This window comes from Cryptomeria japonica, chromosome 8 (assembly GCF_030272615.1).
Source record: "Cryptomeria japonica chromosome 8, Sugi_1.0, whole genome shotgun sequence".
NCBI classification, from domain to species: domain Eukaryota; kingdom Viridiplantae; phylum Streptophyta; class Pinopsida; order Cupressales; family Cupressaceae; genus Cryptomeria; species Cryptomeria japonica.
In genome coordinates, this window is record NC_081412.1 from 631,370,866 (window position 1) to 631,391,815 (window position 20,950).

A 20,950-nucleotide genomic window follows, 5' to 3' on the forward strand; every position below is an offset into this window, starting at 1 on the left:
GGAGGTGAATTGGTGGAAATTAAAATTTTACTTTCTAATCAATCAAACACTGCTAACTGAAATGCAAAGAGATCAAAACACAAGCACAAGGAAAGCATGCAAATATATAACATCAGATATATGAGGAAAACTCATGATGGCGAAAAACCTCGTTGAGAAATACTGCTAGAGTACAATACTCTAATCTAGCCCTGCAATGTAAATACTTTAGTTACAAATTTTATGGGCACCAACCCATAGGAGAACCAACCCCTGATCGAAGCACAACCTCAAATGAAATATAATGAATTTCAATTACACTTGAAGTAACTAGTTACAAACAATATTTTGTAACTCTTTGTATTCTTCTACACTTCTGCCTCAGTTACTCTCTTTCTCTACAACTCTTCCTCTTTTTACTCTAATATTCCTCTTAGCCTTTTCTCTCCTTCTTTCTATTTAGGCTTTCTCTATTCTCTTATTTTCTCCCTCACTTGATCACTCTGTGTGCCCCTTTTTTTGTTATGCATACATTCACTCACTGTTTTTCACCTTCTTTTAGAAATTCTTTCAATGCTCTGTGCAATCTTTATTCTGTGTCCTCTACTCTTCTTTCCACAACACTACTCCACAATAAACTACAAAATCATGTTTAGATAGTCTCTTCCTTTGGCACTTGAATCTCCCACCATACCTAGATTAATTACTCTTGTCAGGACACACAATTTTTTTTTTCTCTTTTACAGCTACCTTGCAAACTGTTGGTTTTCTTCTTTTACTCAAGAAATCCCATAACATGCATCTTAATTTACTTTTCACAAGCTGCAAAAACATTAGATCTTCCATCTACCTAGTAGGCTGTTTGCCACCATCATTAAATGAACCCTTTCCATCTTCAGATATTATTGTTTGCATTTAGATTACTATTTGTAGTAACTTCACATGTACACTGTCTCTGTTACCCATTGATTGAAGATTTCAAAACTTCTCGAGCTACACAAATGACCTTGCATCTATTTTGTAGCCGTCAACATTAAATGCATTCACCTTCTTGAGTTTCCTTCTTCAAATTTAAAGCTTCAACAATCAGATTTGATTAAGTTCCCAACAGGCATTATTGTAGAAATATGTGAGAGATTGCATAGTATATTTATGTGTTAGATGATTTAAATACTAGAATTCTTTGTTTTCTTAAACATCTACTTATAAAATCATGATAATAAAATAAACTCATGATTATCGAGTTGTGTAGCGATAATTGTAAAGAATTTATCAATAAAATTAGTATTGTGATTATCTTTCTTTAAAATTTAACAATAAATATATTATTTTGGTTATAGACTACTATCAAACATCATTTTCTTCCATGATATACCAATTAAAATCTATAAAACTTTAAATAAAACCTGGAACAACTCTAACATGTGTTGCACTTTCATTGTTCATAAATAGAGTTATATATTTATAGCTGCAAGATGACTCAACAACTTCCTATAAATTTACTAAATACTTTGACAACTAATTACAACTGTTTCACAACAAACTAAATAGGATTCACAACTAATTGGAACATATCTACAATTCTTATATGATCCTTATATGAACTCTAACTATTAGAGCATTATATTCGAACACCCCCTCTTAATGATACAATATTAGTCTCTCTACAAGAAAAGAAAATAAATACATTATGCCAAAATTTGCTCTTTGAAAAGAGGTCTCAGATTTGTAAGAATTCTTGAATGTAATCCTCAACTACTGATATAGTAGTGCAACTATCATCCAAGTTACCAACATTATTAGACATCATTGCAAATGAAGTGTCTCGTCACCCTCGTAAAGATAAAATGTTGAACTTCTAGATTTTTTTATCTTCGATGGAACTATTTGACACCAGTCTTCACATGTATGTCTCATAACTCCAAGGAGATATCATTTATCTGATCTATTATCAACTCATACTATTAAGCATTTATCTATTCTCTAATGCATCTCTCTCAGTCTTCAAAGTGTTGACCTCCTCAAACTAAGATAAGTGTCTCTTCTTCAATGAAGTTAATGTCACTACTATCTGGTGGTTCTTCTGTAGGCCTCATCACACACAAAAAATTTGGTCACACAAGGTTCATAAAGTGCAAGTTTTTAGCAGGTAAGCTGAAATGTGGTAGCTTCTCTCTGTAAATGCTTTACCTCTACATTATTTTCAAACTCTAAGATCTGATCAACTTGAAGAGTAGATTCTAACTTTGATCCTCTCAAATATATTTCTTTGTAATATAGAATGCAACCATCATGCTGAAATTTTATTCGTTTGAAAATGAGATAATTTTCAATATCTCCACCCTTGCCATAATATGTACACTATCGTTATAAAAAAAATACAACTATAGAAAATTGCAAATAAGAACAAAATCGCATCACACTTTGATTTACGTGGAAAAATCTAGTAGAAGTATACTAAAAGAAAATTATGGGCAAAATATCTTTTGTATTGATTCTTAGGAATTATAGAGTTACAACAATCTCAAAATACATCAAAACATGAATTTGAGGAGCATAAAACAACCGAGTTGCAGAGTCCTAATTGAAGACAATTTACTAAATATAGTAACTATGACTCGAACAACTACATGTAAAACACATGTCGACATTGCTATTTATGGTAAAGTCTCAAAAAAAAATTGAGCCTCCTGGCAGGACGCCAAATGACGTGTCACCTAATAGCGAGAACCTAGCGAAGCACTAGATGAGAATCCATGATGGATCAACCAAATCTAGATGAGAAGCTATGATGACTTAACCACTACTAGAAGAAATCAATTTGGACTTCACATTCCAACATTCTCCCACTTGAAGTCAAATTTCAAACTAATAAATAATTCCTCTATTGAAAGGCCATTGCCAAAGTTGCCTATCATCACATAATCTGCAAACCAATAGAAGTTCTACACTAAGTGATCTTCTCTCTACTAATAGGTTTTGTCATAATATCTACAGGGTTTACATCAATGTTTATCTTGGCCAAAGAGATTTGTCCTCCTTCCAACACTTCATGAACAAAGTGATATTGAATATCAATATGCTTTGTTCTAGAATGTTATGCTAAGTTAGGTGCTAAGTGTAAAGCACTCTGACTGTCATAATGCAGTACCGTGTTATCTTGATCCACTTGCAATTCACCCAAACTTCTATGAATCCAAATTACCTCCTTGCTAGCCTATGTTTCTACTATATATTCTGCCTCAGTAGTAGACAATGCTATCACTGTCTATAACTTTGACAACCAACTAACAACACCTCCAACTAAAGATAAAACATAACCTCTTGTTGACTTTCCCTTATCTCTATCTCCACCAAAATTTGCATCCACATATCCATTAACTTGAAGACTACTCCCACTATAATAGATAGCAGCTCATTTGAAGTGCCTCTCAAATATTTGATAATCCACTTCATAGTTGTCTAGTGATCGGTACTAGGATTTGCCATGTACCTACTGACAACTCCCACTACTTGTTCAATGTTTAGTCCCATGCACACCCTATCAAACATAATACTTCCTACTATTGATGATTATGATACATAAGACATTTGTGTCTTCTCTACATCTATGCTAGGACACTATTCCAAGGACAATTTAATATGAACAACAAATGGAAAACTAACTGGTTGTGCATTTTGCATATTGAAGCATTGTAGAATGTTCTCCACATAAGTTTTTTGTAGCAACCATAATTTCCTATTATTCCCATCTCTATATACCCCCATTCCAAGAATCTGATTTGCACTGCCTAAGTCCTTCATCTCAAACTCCCTAGCAAGCTAAGTTTTCAAATGAAAGATTTTATACATGTTGGGACTTGCTAACAACATATCATCAATGTATAGTAGTAGAATAATAAAACAACCATCATCATTACTTTGAACATAGGCACAATGATCAACCTCACATCTATTAAAACCCAAACTAATCATGAAAGAATCAAACTGCTTGTATGAAAACCTTGGCACTTGTTTCAAACCATACATCGATTTTCTCAACCTACAAACAAGATTCTCTTTGCCTCTTTCCTCAAAACCTTTTGGTTGCTACATCTAAATCTCCTCAGAGAAATCACCATGTAGGAAGGTTGTTTTAACCTCTAACTATTCTAACTCCAAATCAAGACTAGCAAAAAGAGCTAAAACTACACTAACAGTACTTAATTGTACAACAAGTGAACAAATTTCATCAAAATCAATACCAAACTTCCCTACACATCCCTTTGCGACCAACCGCTCTTTATATCTCTCCATATTGTCATTTATAGCCCCCTTCAATTGAAGACCCACTTGTTCCCAATAGCTTTTCTCCCCTTAGACAATGGCACAAGCTCTCATGTCTTGTTCTTATGTAGAGCTTCCATAGAAACTCTCCATTTTCTTGCACATTCAACTTCACAAGCCTCTTGATATGAACTAGGTTCACCAACATCACTTAGTAATGCATAAGCAGAATTACAAGTAAGAGAGTACCTTATAGGTGGTTTGATTACTCTACTAGATCTACTTAAAATAGCTAATGATTCACCCTATGGATCAACTAGTTGTTGTTCTTTTGGTTGATCTTTATCTAGTTGCTCTTCATCAAGCACATCTAGATGATCATCATGTTTTTCCACCTCTACTAGAATACCTTCCATAACTTTCTATTCTTCACCTCTTTGCATTGAATTTTCATTAAAAACCACATCTCGACTAATTACAATCTTGTGAGTAGTAGTATCACACAACCTGTACACTTTGTATCTTCTATATGGCTAAGAAAAATAAATTTTGTCGACTTATTGTCCATCTTATTTCTATTCTCTTTATGAATATGTACATAAGCATTACAACCAAAAACATAAACAAATGAATACTCTGCTAGATTACCTTTCCATAATTCTTCTGGAATTTTGTTATCTAGAGAAATAGTTAGTGACCTATTGATCAAGAAACAAGTTGTAGAGATAGCCTCACCCAAAAATTTCTACTCCAACCTAGCAGTGCTCAACATGCATTTGGCTCGCTCCATAATTGTACGGTTCATGCGTTCAACAACACCATTTTGTTGTGGTTTCCTAGCAACCGTCAATTACCTTAAAATTTCATGCTCACTACAAAACTAGTTAAATTTTCATGAATGAAACTCACCTTTGTTATCTATTCTCAGACATTTTATTGTCTTACACTTCAAATTCTCTACTAGATCCTTAAACTTCTTGAAATAAGAAAACACTTCAGATTTCTTCTTATGAAGATAAACCCACACCTTATGAGAATAATCATCTATAAATAAAACAAAATATGATGAACCTCTAATAGATATTACAGGGGCCTCCCAAGTATCTAAATGAATTAGATCTAAAACATCTTGACTTCTGGTAACACTTCTAGAAAAACGTAGTCTATTCTGCTTACCAAATAAACAATGTTTACAAAAACTTAAATCTCTAGATTTTGCACATGGGAGAATATTTCTATCTAGCAATACCTTGAGACCTCATTGACTCATATGGCCTAGCCTTTGATGCCAGGTTGATAATGAACCCATATCAACATCAAATACCACTCTAGCCTCTCCAATGCAAGTTTCTCCAACTAGCCTTTAGAGATTGCCAACTTTGTCTCCCTTCAGCACAACCAACACAAATTTTGTCATCTTGAGATAGCTATTTTCACCACTAAATCAGTAACCATGTTCATCAAAAACTCCAAGTGACTAAATATTTATCTTCAATCTTGGTACATGTCTGACATTCTTAATAGTTCTTACCGCTCCATCAAACATCTTGATTCTTACTTCACCTTCACCACTAGCTTCACGTGGGTTATCATTTCCCATGTAAACCATACCTCCATCACAAGACCGATAAGTAGAAAACCAGTCTTTGTGCGGGGTCATATGAAAGGAAGCACTAGAGTCAAGAATCCAAATATGAAATAAAGAGCTTCTAAAATTAGCAGTTAATACCTCTCCATCTTCCAATGGCATTTCAACTTGTGTTGTGTTTGCCTCAAACACTTGTAGACTACGATTTTCTTTGCTTTCTTTTGGAAGCCTGCAATCCTTTTTGACATATCCATTCTTGCCATAGTTCTAGCATTTCACCTTTTTCCACCCCTTAGACTTGGACCTAGTTTGTCCACACTCACTATTGGCTCTTTCCTAAGTTCTGCCTCTAGCAACTAGGGATTCATTTCAAGAAGATCCTTGAGATGTCTTTTTCCTTGAATCTTTAGAGATTAACACAGCTAGACCATCTTCAAAGACTCGCTTCTCACTTGGTGCAGAGTTACTGAGAGCCATAACCAGTTGATCCTAACTGTCTGGCAAGGAGCATAATAATATTGTTGCTTTAACTTTTTCATCAATTTTCACTCCCACTGAAGCCAACTTGCTTGTCAGTGTGTTGAAATCATTCAAATTATTTGTGACTGATGAATTATCACGCATCCTCAAATTATATAGCTGCCTTTGTAACATTATCTTATTTACCAATGACTTCGTATCATACAACTTTGCAAGCTTATTCCACAAGTCATGAGCAGATTTATCTTTTGCAACATTGAATAGAACTTAATTTGCTAGATATAACTAGATTGTTTCTCTACCCATGCTATCCATGGTATTCCAATCTAAAATGCTCATATTTGTAGGTTTAGATGCTACTCCTTTAAGAGCTCTGTCACATCCATCCTTCACCAGCAAAGCTTGAATCATAAGCTTCCATAGAGAAAAATTAGAACCATCAAACTTATGCACCTCAACCCTGGTAACAATATCTCCTGCCATTGCTCACCTCTCAAAGAAAACAACTTCTACAAAAATGACCTTTTCTCTTATACCAATTGTAAGAAAAAATACAAGAGTAGAAAATTACAGAGAAGGAAAAAATCGCATAACGCTCAGATTTCCATGGAAAATATGGTAAAAATATACCACTAAAAAGCCAGAGACAAAATATCTTTCGTATTGATTCTTCAGAATTACAGAGTTACAACAATCTCAAAACTCTACATCAAAACATGACTTCGAGGAGCATAAAACAACTGAGTTGCAAAGTCCTAATTGAAGACCACTACTAGAAGAAATCAATTTGGACTTCACATCCCAAAAAATGCAGCACTTCAAATTTTTCAAATAGAAAAATCAATAGAGTGCAATGACTCTGATCCCCAAATAAAAATAAGAACATCTGTAACACTTGATGTACATTCATTGTTCATAAACAGAGTTACATATTTATAGTTACAAGATGATTCAGCAATATCCTACAAATTTACTAAATACCTTGACAACTGATTATAATTGCTTGACGACAAATTACATATGATTGACAGTTAACTAGATTCTTGACAACTAACTAAAACAGATGATTCTTAGTGAAACTCTAACTGTTACCCAAAAACTTTCTCCATATTTTAACAAAACCCTCTATACAGTGGTACCTACTTTCATCTATTCCCTCTCATACATCGATCAACAGCTAAAATTATAGAATCATACAAATTGAAGGCTCTCTTTCTCATCCTCTTTTTGAAAGTTAATATTCCAATCACAATAGAAAATCCCAAACTAGAACCCAATCCAAGTCCGACTGCCCATCCTATCATATCGGCATCTGAATTATCTGCTTCACCACCTGTATCAATGCTTGTGCAGTTGTCATAGCCAGAAGAGTTGTTGCAGACTGTTGTGTTGCTAAAAGGAATTCCACTTAGCTTAGGATTGCCTATGTAGGATGACTCCCCAAAAGTTAGAAACTGCCCTCCACGGGGTACTTTTCCATCTAGCATATTGTAAGACAGATTCAAGAACTGTAAATAACTCAGCAGCTGAAGTTCTAACGGAATTTCACCATGCAACCTGTTTAGCGAGAGGTCCAGAGACTCTAGCTGATCCATGCCCCCTAATGTTTTTGGAATTCGACCACTGAGATGATTCTTAGAAAGATTAAGGGTTATCAAGCCTTGAAGGGATCCCATTTTGAGAGGAATGCTCCCCGATAAATTGTTGTTTGAAAGATCAATACATTTAAGAATGAAAAGAACTTTCAGAAACTCAGCATGCCCACCTTTCCATGAAATTGCAATGTTATTTGTATATACCGTATTTATTGTAAATACAGTTTTCTCTGAAGTGTGTTGTTCCATATGATTTGGATTACTCTGTGATGCATTGACTATTGCAAGCAAGTTTGTGAGGTTGTTTGGAATGGGTCCTGAAAGATGGTTGCTAGAAAGGTCCAGAATTTGTAGATTCGGAAGGTCAATGACCTGGGGTGGAATACTACCTTGAAATTTATTGGATCTCAATATCAAGACATGCAGTTGTGATAGGTTTCCAATCCAGTGGGGGATTGTACCTTCCAAATTATTATTTCCCAAATCCAATACTTGCAGAGATTGACATTTTAGCATGGATGAGGGAATAACTCCTCTCAACTGATTACCTGCAAGCTTCAATGTATTAATCTCTTTAAGATTTCCCCATTCTGCTGGAATTTTACCTTCGAGATGATTTTCCGCCAGATCTAAAACTCTGAGAAAAGAGCAATTCCTGGTTAAATGAGGAGGAATCATACCGCTTAGCATATTATTTGAAAGCCCAAGAACCTGCAAAGATGAAGTGCAGACGGAATCTGGAATGGCTGCGCTGAGATTGTTTCTCGACAAAGAAAAGAACAAAGCATGTTGAAGATGTTCACCAATATCAGTAGGAATAGAACCATTGAACTGATTCATCGACAGGTCCAGCACTTTAACACCAGCAGGAGGAACAGGAAGAGCACCTTGTAAGCTGTTATTGTGCAAATCTAGATACAAAAAAGCAGTGGATGTTAAGCTAGATGGTAGTGACCCTGTTAATTGATTACAACTAAGGTTCAATTTATCAAGATTGGGTAATTTCCATATCCAGGATGGAATATTTTTCACACTGTTAAGGGATAGGTCCAGCTGTTCCAAGTCATATTGCTTCGCAAGAAAGGGTGGAACTCTATCTAATCTGCAGGAACCTAGTCCTAAAAAGCTGAGCTTCTCGAACGGTGCAATCCATGTTGAATCAATGCTCACACTTAAGTGATTGAAAGAAAGAACCAGGAATTCAAGTCTAGTGAGATTATCGAATAGAGAAAAGGAAATGGAGCCTGTTAAATTGATGGAGTCTAGATAAAGGATTCTCAGGTTAACAAGATCTGAAACTGTGGACGGAAATGCACCATTCAGTAGGTTGTAACCAAGATCAAGGTAAGAAAGGGAAGAAAGTGATCCCAACGAAGGTGGGATTATCCCTGTTAACTTGTTATGGAACAGATCCAAGTGAACAAGGTTGGAGAGATTGACTATGGAGAGAGGAATCTCACCTTCAATGTTCGTATATTTTAGAGCAAGACTCTCCAAGGATGAGATATTCCCTATAGCAGATGGAATGTGGCCCTTCACAGCTGTATGTGAAAGATCAATGGTGGTTAATGACGGATAAGACCCTTTTTGTCCAATGAAAGAAATGTCTCCTCCTAGATTCTCATTCTTAGAGAGATCAAGTGAGATCAGGTGGACTGTCACATTTACAAACCAAGCTGGTATTTGCCCTGACAAATAGTTGGAAGAAAGGTTGAGATGGAGGAGAGTGGTAAGATTGAGAAGGGAATTGGGAATTGTTCCTCGAAGCCCACAGGAAAACATGTGGAGTTGTTGAAGGTTAGATAGACTGCCAACAGCTTCACCCCACCTTTTATTCACAGAGATGTTCACTCCATCAAGAGAGAGGAATTCCAAGCTCACCAGATTTGATAAGCTTTCCAAATTCACAAAAAAATCATTTACATAACCAGCAAATGACAAGTCAAGAAAAGTGAGACTCTTCAACTTTCCATAATAGGGTAGAGTGAAATTACCATTGAATAGGTTTTCACTGAGATCGAGGTATTCCAACTGTTCAAGTTGGAACAGCGATGAACTGATGTTACCTTTTAAATACTATCCTCTGAAATCCAGTCCAGAAACATGGCCTGTACGGAGGTTACAACTGACTCCACTCCACATGCAACAATTATATCCCTTCCAGGCACTTAGAGTGTTATTCACATCTACAAGGGTTGCCTTGAAATCCAGGAGAAGATTTCTTTGAGGGAGAGGGCATGCAATTGCAGGAGAAGAGGTGAAGCAGAAGAAGCAGTATGATATTGCTATGAGTGCAAATGCAACTCTGCCATATGAAAGCACACCTTCCATTTCTTCCAGCTGCTGAAAATCTTATTTACTTTTGAAGGAAAGAGATGATCAGAAGCCAATGGAAATGAATGTTAAAAAAATCCCCTCCCGTGCTTAAATATTGTTGTAAGAAGAATGGATGCGAGTGGGAGTGCGGTGTACGAGAGTCTCAATAACGTCTGTTCATATTCAAGGAGGGGAAAATTCGCATGATGGTAACGCACTCCTATGATAGCCGAAATCTAAGTCTTAGATTTTTAAATAGCTTTTCTGTCATTTGACTAGTAGAGGTGAGAAAATACCTCGATACAGTATTTTATTTGACACGACATTCAAATGAGATTTTTTGGTAGAGCTTTAATTATGAATGTGAAATTTATGTACAGAAACCATGTGCAAGGATTTTATCGATGCCTGCTAATAATGCTTCATGTTACTTATAACAGTACTACTAAATGAAGAATAAACGAGAGTCCTATTCAAACTTACAAAATTCAAAATTATATCATGGTTGTTTGTCCAATGTTCCATCTAGATATCATGTAGACCTAGAATGTAATGAAAGTTGGTATATATCCTTTTCATGTCACATAAGACTTATTGGTTACTTATTTGATGGTCATTTGACTGGTAGAGGTGAGAAAATACCTCGATACAGTATTTAATTTGACACGACATTCAAATGAGATTTTTCGGTAGAGCTTTAATTATGAATGTGAAATTTATGTACAGAAACCATGTGCAAGGATTTTATCGATGCCTGCTAATAATGCTTCATGTTACTTATAACAGTACTACTAAATGAAGAATAAATGAGAGTCCTATTCAAACTTACAAAATTCAAAATTATATCATGGTTGTTTGTCCAATGTTCCATCTAGATATCATGTAGACCTAGAATGTAATGAAAGTTGGTATATATCCTTTTCATGTCACATAAGACTTATTGGTTACTTATTTGATGGTCATTTGACTGGTAGAGGTGAGAAAATACCTCGATACAGTATTTTATTTGACATGACATTCAAATGAGATTTTTCGGTAGAGCTTTAATTATGAATGTGAAATTTATGTACAGAAACCATGTGCAAGGATTTTATCGATGCCTGCTAATAATGCTTCATGTTACTTATAACAGTACTACTAAATGAAGAATAAATGAGAGTCCTATTCAAACTTACAAAATTCAAAATTATATCATGGTTGTTAGTCCAATGTTCCATCTAGATATCATGTAGACCTAGAATGTAATGAAAGTTGGTATATATCCTTTTCATGTCACATAAGACTTATTGGTTACTTATTTGATGGTCATTTGACTGGTAGAGGTGAGAAAATACCTCGATACAGTATTTAATTTGACACGACATTCAAATGAGATTTTTTGGTAGAGCTTTAATTATGAATGTGAAATTTATGTACATAAACCATGTGCAAGGATTTTATCGATGCCTGCTAATAACGCTTCATGTTACTTATAACAGTACTACTAAATGAAGAATAAATGAGAGTCCTATTCAAACTTTATCATGGTTGTTTGTCCAATGTTCCATCTAGCTATCATGTAGACCTAGAATGTAATGAAAGTTGGTATATATCCTTTTCATGTCACATAAGACTTATTGGTTACTTATTTGATGGTCATTTGACTGGTAGAGGTGAGAAAATACCTCGATAAAGTATTTTATTTGACACGACATTCAAATGAGATTTTTCGGTAGAGCTTTAATTATGAATGTGAAATTTATGTACAGAAACCATGTGCAAGGATTTTATCGATGCCTGCTAATAATGCTTCATGTTACTTATAACAGTACTACTAAATGAAGAATAAATGAGAGTCCTATTCAAACTTACAAAATTCAAAATTATATCATGGTTTGATTGGTCATTGATGTTGTATGATGTCTATTCAAATTTAATTTGAATTAAATTTGAAATCTTATTTGATACAAAATTCAAAAAATATCTTGGTTTGGTTAAGACAAAAATCAGATTCATGGGTCATTGATGTTGTATGACGTCGATTCAAATCTAATTTGAATTAGATGAAACTAAACCATCAGTTCTTAAGATTTTTATAGATAAATATCTAAATTAACAAGAAAAATTTGTAATCTAAATGTATAATTCATATGATAAATTTATATTATATGTCAAACTCCGTGTTTGTGTTTTTGATGGAACACAAATAGACCACTAAGAGGGGAGGTGAATTGGTGGAAATTAAAATTTTACTTTCTAATCAATCAAACACTGCTAACTGAAATGCAAAGAGATCAAAACACAAGCACAAGGAAAGCATGCAAATATATAACATCAGATATATGAGGAAAACTCATGATGGCAAAAAACCTCGTTGAGAAATACTGCTAGAGTACAATGCTCTAATCTAGCCTCGTAATGTAAATACTTTAGTTACAAATTTTATGGGCACGAACCCATAGGAGAACCAACCCCTGATCTAAGCACAACCTCAAATGAAATATAATGAATTTCAATTACACTTGAAGTAACTAGTTACAAACAATATTTTGTAACTCTTTGTATTCTTCTACACTTCTGCCTCAGTTACTCTCTTTCTCTACAACTCTTCCTCTTTTTACTCTAATATTCCTCTTAGCCTTTTCTCTCCTTCTTTCTATTTAGGCTTTCTGTATTCTCTTATTTTCTCCCTCACTTGATCACTCTGTGTGCCCCTTTTTTTGTTATGCATACATTCACTCACTGTTTTTCACCTTCTTTTAGAAATTCTTTCAATGCTCTGTGCAATCTTTATTCTCTGTCCTCTACTCTTCTTTCCACAACACTACTCCACAATAAACTGCAAAATCATGTTTAGATAGTCTCTTCCTTTGGCACTTGAATCTCTCACCATACCTAGATTAATTACTCTTGTCAGGACACACAATTTTTTTTTTCTCTTTTACAGCTACCTTGCAAACTGTTGGTTTTCTTCTTTTACTCAAGAAATCCCATAACATGCATCTTAATTTACTTTTCACAAGCTGCAAAAACATTAGATCTTCCATCTACCTAGTAGGCTGTTTGCCACCATCATTAAATGAACCCTTTCCATCTTCAGATATTATTGTTTGCATTTAGATTACTATTTGTAGTAACTTCACATGTACACTGTCTCTGTTACCCATTGATTGAAGATTTCAAAACTTCTCGAGCTACACAAATGACCTTGCATCTATTCTGTAGCCGTCAACATTAAATGCATTCACCTTCTTGAGTTTCCTTCTTCAAATTTAAAGCTTCAACAATCAGATTTGATTAAGTTCCCAACAGGCATTATTGTAGAAATATGTGAGAGATTGCATAGTATATTTATGTGTTAGATGATTTAAATACTAGAATTCTTTGTTTTCTTAAACATCTACTTATAAAATCATGATAATAAAATAAACTCATGATTATCGAGTTGTGTAGGGATAATTGTAAAGAATTTATCAATAAAATTAGTATTGTGATTATCTTTCTTTAAAATTTAACAATAAATATATTATTTTTGTTATAGACTACTATCAAACATCATTTTCTTCCATGATATACCAACTAAAATCTATAAAACTTTAAATAAAACCTGGAACAACTCTAACATGTGTTACACTTTCATTGTTCATAAATAGAGTTATATATTTATAGCTGCAAGATGACTCAACAACTTCCTATAAATTTACTAAATACTTTGACAACTAATTACAACTGTTTCACAACAAACTAAATAGGATTCACAACTAATTGGAACATATCTACAATTCTTATATTAGGTCAAACAGGTCATTAAAAAAATTGATTTGATTAGGATAAAAAAAAGGATTCATATATTAGGTATATAATGTTTAAATGATATTTCTAAGCTTTACCACTATCTTTATTGGAAAATTACTGTTTTTTCCTTCTAAAAATCAGATTCTTAACATTTTTTAAATATATTTTCATATTCCAAAAAAAAAATCAGTTGTAAATGGCAGTTGGATTAACATAAGTATATGATTATTTATACATAAAGATAGAATCTAAAAAGTTTTTCTATTAACATCATTACTATATTTTTAATTTCTTGTTATCATTGTAGAGGGAGGCATAGAGAGAATTTTTGATGGTCATGGTTTTAAATTCCTTATAAATTATTTACATTTTTCAAATGATAAGCTATAAACAACATAGTTTTCTAAGATACTTATTTGTCTAGAAATTAATAACGATTTAACATATAGGTAGGTTATAAGGAAATTTATTTAATATCTTTATAATTATTAATGTGATATTTCATATCTCAACACACCAAAACTCAATTTAGACTTGAAGCCATTCACACTCTAAAATTGTGCAATAATTTAATATTTTTTTTTTAGTTCTATCTTTGTCTTGAAAGTGTTCCCCTACTTCACTATGATAGACATTTATAGCTTATCTATAACTAATATGAGACTGTCTTTGCTTGTGAATTTCCTATTTTTTTGCATGGAGTGACAACATAGTAATGTATTTCATTTTTTTGCATTATTGAATTATAGTCATTTTTTTTAATTATACTAATTTTTAATGAGCAACATTCTACCATATTGAAGATGGCGTTGTGCATAGAGGGAGCCGAATGTGGGCTAGGGCATCGCAGCCCTAGCTCTTGAGTGGAGCCTGCATGCTGGTGCAGCGGCGGGAGGGTGGCATTCGTGGGTGTGGGTGTTGCTGCGGAAGGGGTTAGCTATGGGTCTGTGGGGGCGGAAGGTGGTGCAGTGGCTGCGGGTGGTGGGAGGTGCTACGAGAGGTAGGGGCTTGGGGTTCCTGCAGAGTCGCAACTTGTTTGTGGGGAAGGGCAGGGAGGGTTTTGATTGGTATGGTGGGGAGAGTGTGTATTCTTGCAAGGGGGTGTGGCATCCTTGCCTAGTTCCTTTCAGGAGGTGGGCTCTTTGAGTGGTGCGATGGCTAGATCTGGTGGATAGGCCTTGAAGGCATCTCATGAAATGGATTTCCGGGCTGCGATGGGTTTGAAATCTGCACCCCAAAATGTAAAGACATTTGATAATAACCTTTTTGCCTCAGAGTCTGGGGCTAGAAGTGCTGTGGGCTCTCGGATCTCGAAGATTAATGGCTGCCTAGAGAGGTACAGGGAGAGACCAAGGTTGAGTATTCCTCCGAAGATGATAGCGGAAGATGTTGATTACTTTTCAAAACATTTGTTATACTGCAAGTGTTTGGGGATGAGGGTTTCTCTATAGTTTTTAGAGAACTGGGCTCAAAGATCTTGGGCACCCGAAGGGGAAATAGAGATTATGTTACTGGCAAACAACTACTTCATGGTTACCTTCAATTGCATGGAGGATCGGAGTAGGGTTTTTGAAGGAGGGCCATATTTTTACAACTAGGTGGGGTTATTCATCAAACCTTGGCATGCAGGGTTCAACCCTTCGGAGGAACTCCCGAATAGGGTCCCAGTGTGGGTCTGTTTACCACATTTTCTAGTGGAATGTTGTCGAGAGAATGTGCTACGAATACTCTCTTCAGTGCTTGGGAGGCCTATTGGAGCCTCATCACAAACCCTGGGGAGAAGGGTAATGACCTTCGCATGTATCTGTGTTGAAATTGATCTTAGTAAGCCTCTGCCAGATGCTATAGATATGTGTACAGGTTTTTATTCCTCGATTCAGCATCTGGATTATGAGACTTTACCATTTCAGTATTGTCTATGTCATGAGTATGGTCATTTGCAAGGCAAGTGTCCGAGGTATAAATCGATGTTGTGCCAACCTCAATAGCCAACCCGTAACATAGATGGGGCTGACAAAGGAAAAGCCACCATGACTGGGGAAGTTGTGGGTACCGATGGTTTTGTCCCAGTTAAGACAAAGAACAGGAATCGGGGACAAAAGAGGCCCCTACAGAAGAGATAGGAGGAGGGTACCTTTAACATGTTTGAAGCCCTGGACGACCTCACCCAGCAAGAGGTGAACCCTGGGCTGACTCCTTTGGATGAGGGTACATCAGGGTTGGTCAATGATAGTGTGAATTGGGACTCGACCCAAGCTCTGCAATTTGCTGGGAGCCAGCAAATGGAGACTAATCTACCAATTGTGGCTCAGTTGGGGACCATTCCTAGTGCTATAGTGGAGTTGGCTGGGGGGGATGTTTCTCCTTCAACTCAAAAATTGGATTCTGTTGGGGCCAAAAGTAACAAGATGGGCTTACATTTGGCTCTCCACCAGAAGGACATTAAGAAAGGATCAACGGAGAAGAGTTCAAAGGTTGGCAGAAAGAAGGATTTGGAGAAGATTAAATTAATGGGGGAGAATTTGGTTGAGTTGGGGTTAGTAAAGACTCTAGATTCTTAGTTTTCCAATCCCCCTAAATGATTGTGTTATCATGGAATGTGAGGGGCTTGAATAGTGGCCCTAGACAAAAAGTTGTTTAGGAGTTGATAAGGAATCATTCTCTTGATATCTTAATGTTGCAGGAGACAAAACTATCTATGGAAAGTATGATGGATCTGGTGCCAAAGCTTTGGGGGAGATGTTAGTGTCAGTGTATTGGGGCTGCTCCTCGGGAGGGGTGGCCTTTCTTTGGAACCCTTTAAGGATTTGCCCTCTTTGGTGGGTGGCCTCCAAATATTCATTATCCAAGGTTGTCTCTAGTCTTGAGACTGGGGAATATATCTTGTTTACTGACATCTATGCCCCCACTGACCTTCAGGGTAAGCAGAATTTATGGTCCCATATTTCTTGTATGCGAAGGTTGGTCCCTTTTCATCCTTGGATTATGGCAGGCGATTTCAATGCCATCCTTGAGTTGAGTGAGAAGAAGGAGGGTCTTATGTAGTTGGAACCTTCATCTTTCCTTTTTCAGGATAATATAGCTTCATTGCATCTTGTTGACATTAAGCTTGGTAATGGTCTATTCACCTGGAACAATAGGATGGTAGGGGAGTATTGGATTGCGGAAAGGTTGGATCATTTAATGGTTTCTAGTTTTTGGATTGGTGGGGAGCGGTCCACAAGCTCTAAGATTCTTGATTGGAGAGAGTTCAATCACTGGCCCATCAAGATGGTTTCTTCTTCTTCTTTTGTCACTCACTCTCCTACATTCAAATTCCAACTTATGTGGCTTCGAGATCCTGCTTTGCAAACTCTTGTAGCAAAGTGGTGGAGGAAAGGGAGGCTTGCCTTTGGCACTGCTATGTACACTTTTGCCAAGCAGCTGCAATTTGTTAAGTTTCAGCTTAAATAGTGGAACCGTCAGGGTTTCGGGAATAGTTTTCATGCTAAGAAAGCTGCTCAGATAGTGTTGAATTGTATCACCAACGAGCTTAGAGAGCATGGTTTGTCTAAAGCCTTGCTTAGGGAAGAAGACAGGGCTATCAAGACTTTAGAGGAATGGGAGCTTAGGGAGGAAATATACTGGAAACAGAGAGCTCGTATTGATTGGCTTCAAGAAGGGGATAAGAACACTACCTTCCAATCAACCTAGTGAAAGAAAGAAGACATGGCAATGCCATTCCTATTCTGGTCAATGATAGAGGTGAGCATCTTTTATCCTTGTAGGAGATCTGTAGGGAGTCTTTATATTATTTCCGGTCCCTCTTCAGGGAGGATTCTTGTGTGGAATCAGTGGAGGAGAATCAAGTTCTTGATTGCATCCCTTCTCTAGTTACTAGGGAAATGAATGAGTAGCTTATGGGTCCCATTTGACTAGAAGAACTTGAGAGGATTGTTTTTCACATGAGAAAGGGAAAGGCTCCTGGACCAGATGGGTTCCCAGTTGAATTCTTTCAAGATTTTTGGGATATTATCAAACCGGATTTATGGGAAGTAGTTCAGGAGTCCCAGAGGAACAAGCAGATGCTTCGGGCTTTGAATGCAGATTTCATTGCACTTATCCCCAAGTTTGATGGGGCTGACCGGTTAGGCCAATTCCGACCTATCTCTCTCTACAATGTGATTTACAAGATCATCTCTAAGCTGATAGCGAATAGGTTGAAAAAGTGTCTAGGGGATGTTATCTCTGAGGAGCAGAGTGGGTTTGTGGAAGGGCGCCAAATCCTGGACAAGGTGGTCATTGCTACAGAGACCATTCACTCTATGGCAACTTCCAAGGAAAAAGCTATGTTTATTAAGCTGGATATGGCTAAGGCTTATGATAGAGTTCATTGGTCCTTCCTCCAGAAGATTCTCAGGGTGTTTGGCTTTGCTGATGAATGGATCCAATGGGTTATGAGTTGTGTTACGTTTGCCTCTTTCTCAGTGCTTATCAATGGAGATCATACAAAGTTGTTTGGTGCTTCTATGGGTCTTCGCTAGGGGGACCCCCTATCCCCTTACCTACTCATTCTTCTGGCTAAGGGTCTGGGGAGGTTGATTAAGCATAATGTGGGTCTGGGTTTTATTCAGGGATGGAGTTGGGGTAATGACTTGTAGCCGCAGTCTCATTTGTAGTTTGTTGATGACACGACCCTAATGGGACTTGCTCGGATCAGAGAGGCCACTAATCTGAGAAAGGTTTTGGATGTTTATCTGGTAGCCTCGGGCCAGGTGATCAATGAGGATAAATCTTCTATCCTCTTCTTCAACGCTCCTGGTTCTATTCAAAGGAGGATTGCTCTTATCTTGAGATTCCAAGTTGGCTCTTTGCCCTTGACCTATTTGGGTATTCCTATTTCTCCTAGTAACCCCACTAGGGAATCTTGGCAGGGTATCTTGGATAAATTTCACACGAAGGTTCATCACTGGACAAATAGATGGTTATCCTTTGCTAGGATTGTTTAGCTAATTCAGTCGGTGGTTCAGGCTCTTTTGATTTATCGATGTATGCTTCAAGTGGCTTCTAAGTGGTTCTTGAAGGGATTGGACTCTCTAGCAAGGCATATGGGCAGGCACTCTTTCCTCCTCCGAATGGAGTCTCGTCAATTGGGATTTAGTGTGTACCCCGAAGCAGTTGAGGGGGCTTTGTTTAAGGAAGTCTATTTTATTTGGGTAGGCTCTGGTGGCTAAATTGTACTGGAGGTGGTGTGCTGAGTAGGATCATGGCTGGGTTAAGATTTTGGCCTACAAATATATGCCTAGGATACCGATGGAGGAAATTCAAAGATATCTGCTTGAGGGAAAAGTATCAACAATTTGGAGTACTCTTAAGAAGGGGGCTTCTCTTATTAAGGAAGGTCTCTTTTGGATTTGCGGGAGGGGGGAAGAGGTCCTATTCTGGAATGACTCTTGGGATGGTTACCCCCCCATCCTGGACCAGTTTCCCAACCTTGGGAATCTTTGCCAAAGGTGTTTGGAGGCAGGGTGTTCTAGGGTGAGTGACTTCAAGGCTATGTATAGGTGTGGACAGCTGGAGATGGAGCGGTGGAAGGCTCCTAATGAGTGGTTGGTTGCTGGGATGGAGGAAGACTGTGCTGAGTTGCATGGAATTCTGGTGAATAGACATTGTAGTTCAATCAAGGGTAGGGATAGACTTGCTTGGTTTCTGAATTCTAAGGGCATCTTTACTGAAGCTATTAGATACCAAGAACTATTGAACCGAAGACTTGAGGGAAGAGAGATGCTCTAGTGGAAATAGGTGTGAAATATTTTTTCTTGGCCGAAGTGTAACTGCTTCGCTTGGACTTTGGCTTTGAACATATGCCTAACTTGAGACAATATTCACAAGCAGGGATTTTTGGGGCCTTCCCTTTGTGCCTTGTGCAGTAATGGGGAGGAAGACTCCTCACATCTGTTCTTCAGATGCCCCTTTTCTAGGCTTATTTGGCACTATTGGTGGGGGGTGTGGAAGCATTCTTATGTTCACACGGATTCTCTAGTGGAGTTTTGGAGGAGTTTGGGTAGACCTCCTATATTCTTCTCCTTCCTCCAGACTGTCTAGTACATTGGGCCCATTTTCATACTGTGGCAGATGTGGCTCGAGAGGAATAAGAGGATCTTTTATGAGGTCAGACTGGTAGTTCAGCAAGTGTGGATTAGAATCATTGTTATGATTCGGGAGATGGTGGAAGCTAAATGTGAGGTGCATTTTCCTCTGAATAGAGATGAGGTGGATATTGTGAGTAGGTTGGGATTGTAAGAGTTGTCTCCTGCCTCAGCTTGTGTCAGGAGAGGTAGACGTACATTGAAGAAGGTTCAAAGGGTGGGAAGATGGATGCCTCCTCATGATGATTTTATCAAGATTAATACCGATGGCTCCTCTAGGGGTAACTAGGCCCTGTTGGGGTTGGTGGTGTTGGTAGGGATCGTATGGGGGAGGTGGTTTGCTTCTTCTTGGTTCATAAAGGGCAGCATTCTAATATTTTTATGGAGGGTTTTGTGATTCTCTATGCCTTGGAACGTGCTTGGGAGTTGGGTCGAGGGAAGGTTATCTGTGAATCGGATTCACAAATTGTTGTGAACTTGTTGATAGAGCAGAAGGTGAGTGTGATTCATTAGCAGTTGGCTGAGATTGTTCGTCAGATTATTCACATTAGCTCATCAATGGAGCAGGTGTCTTCCATCCACATTTATTGTGAGTGGAATAGAGCAACAGATTGTTTGGCTAAGTGGGCCTTGGAACATGGTAGTGATTGGAAATTTGAAGGTTGGGAGCATCTCTCCTCGGATTACTGTCAAGACTCGCAAAAAATTCTTGCTGAGGACAGGGATGGGTATGAAACTGGTGGATCTTGGGCTGGGCTTGTAGTTCATTTCTAGGGCCTTGGGACCCTGGTTCTCTTTGTAATTCTTGTGTCTGATTTTCAATA

The 20,950-nt window shown here is 37.2% G+C and overlaps 1 protein-coding gene across 1 annotated transcript in view; it reads right to left on the bottom strand.

The window, feature by feature from the left end:
* Window positions 1-7,458: 7,458 nt before the first annotated feature.
* The window catches only part of LOC131043837 (receptor like protein 22), a 33,728-nt gene continuing 20,236 nt past the window's right edge, over window positions 7,459-20,950 (bottom strand). Inside the window, exon 3 of the mRNA XM_057977070.2 lies at window positions 7,459-9,939. Within this exon, the coding sequence (XP_057833053.2) occupies window positions 7,459-9,939 (2,481 nt within the window). The remainder of the gene's footprint in view (window positions 9,940-20,950) is intronic.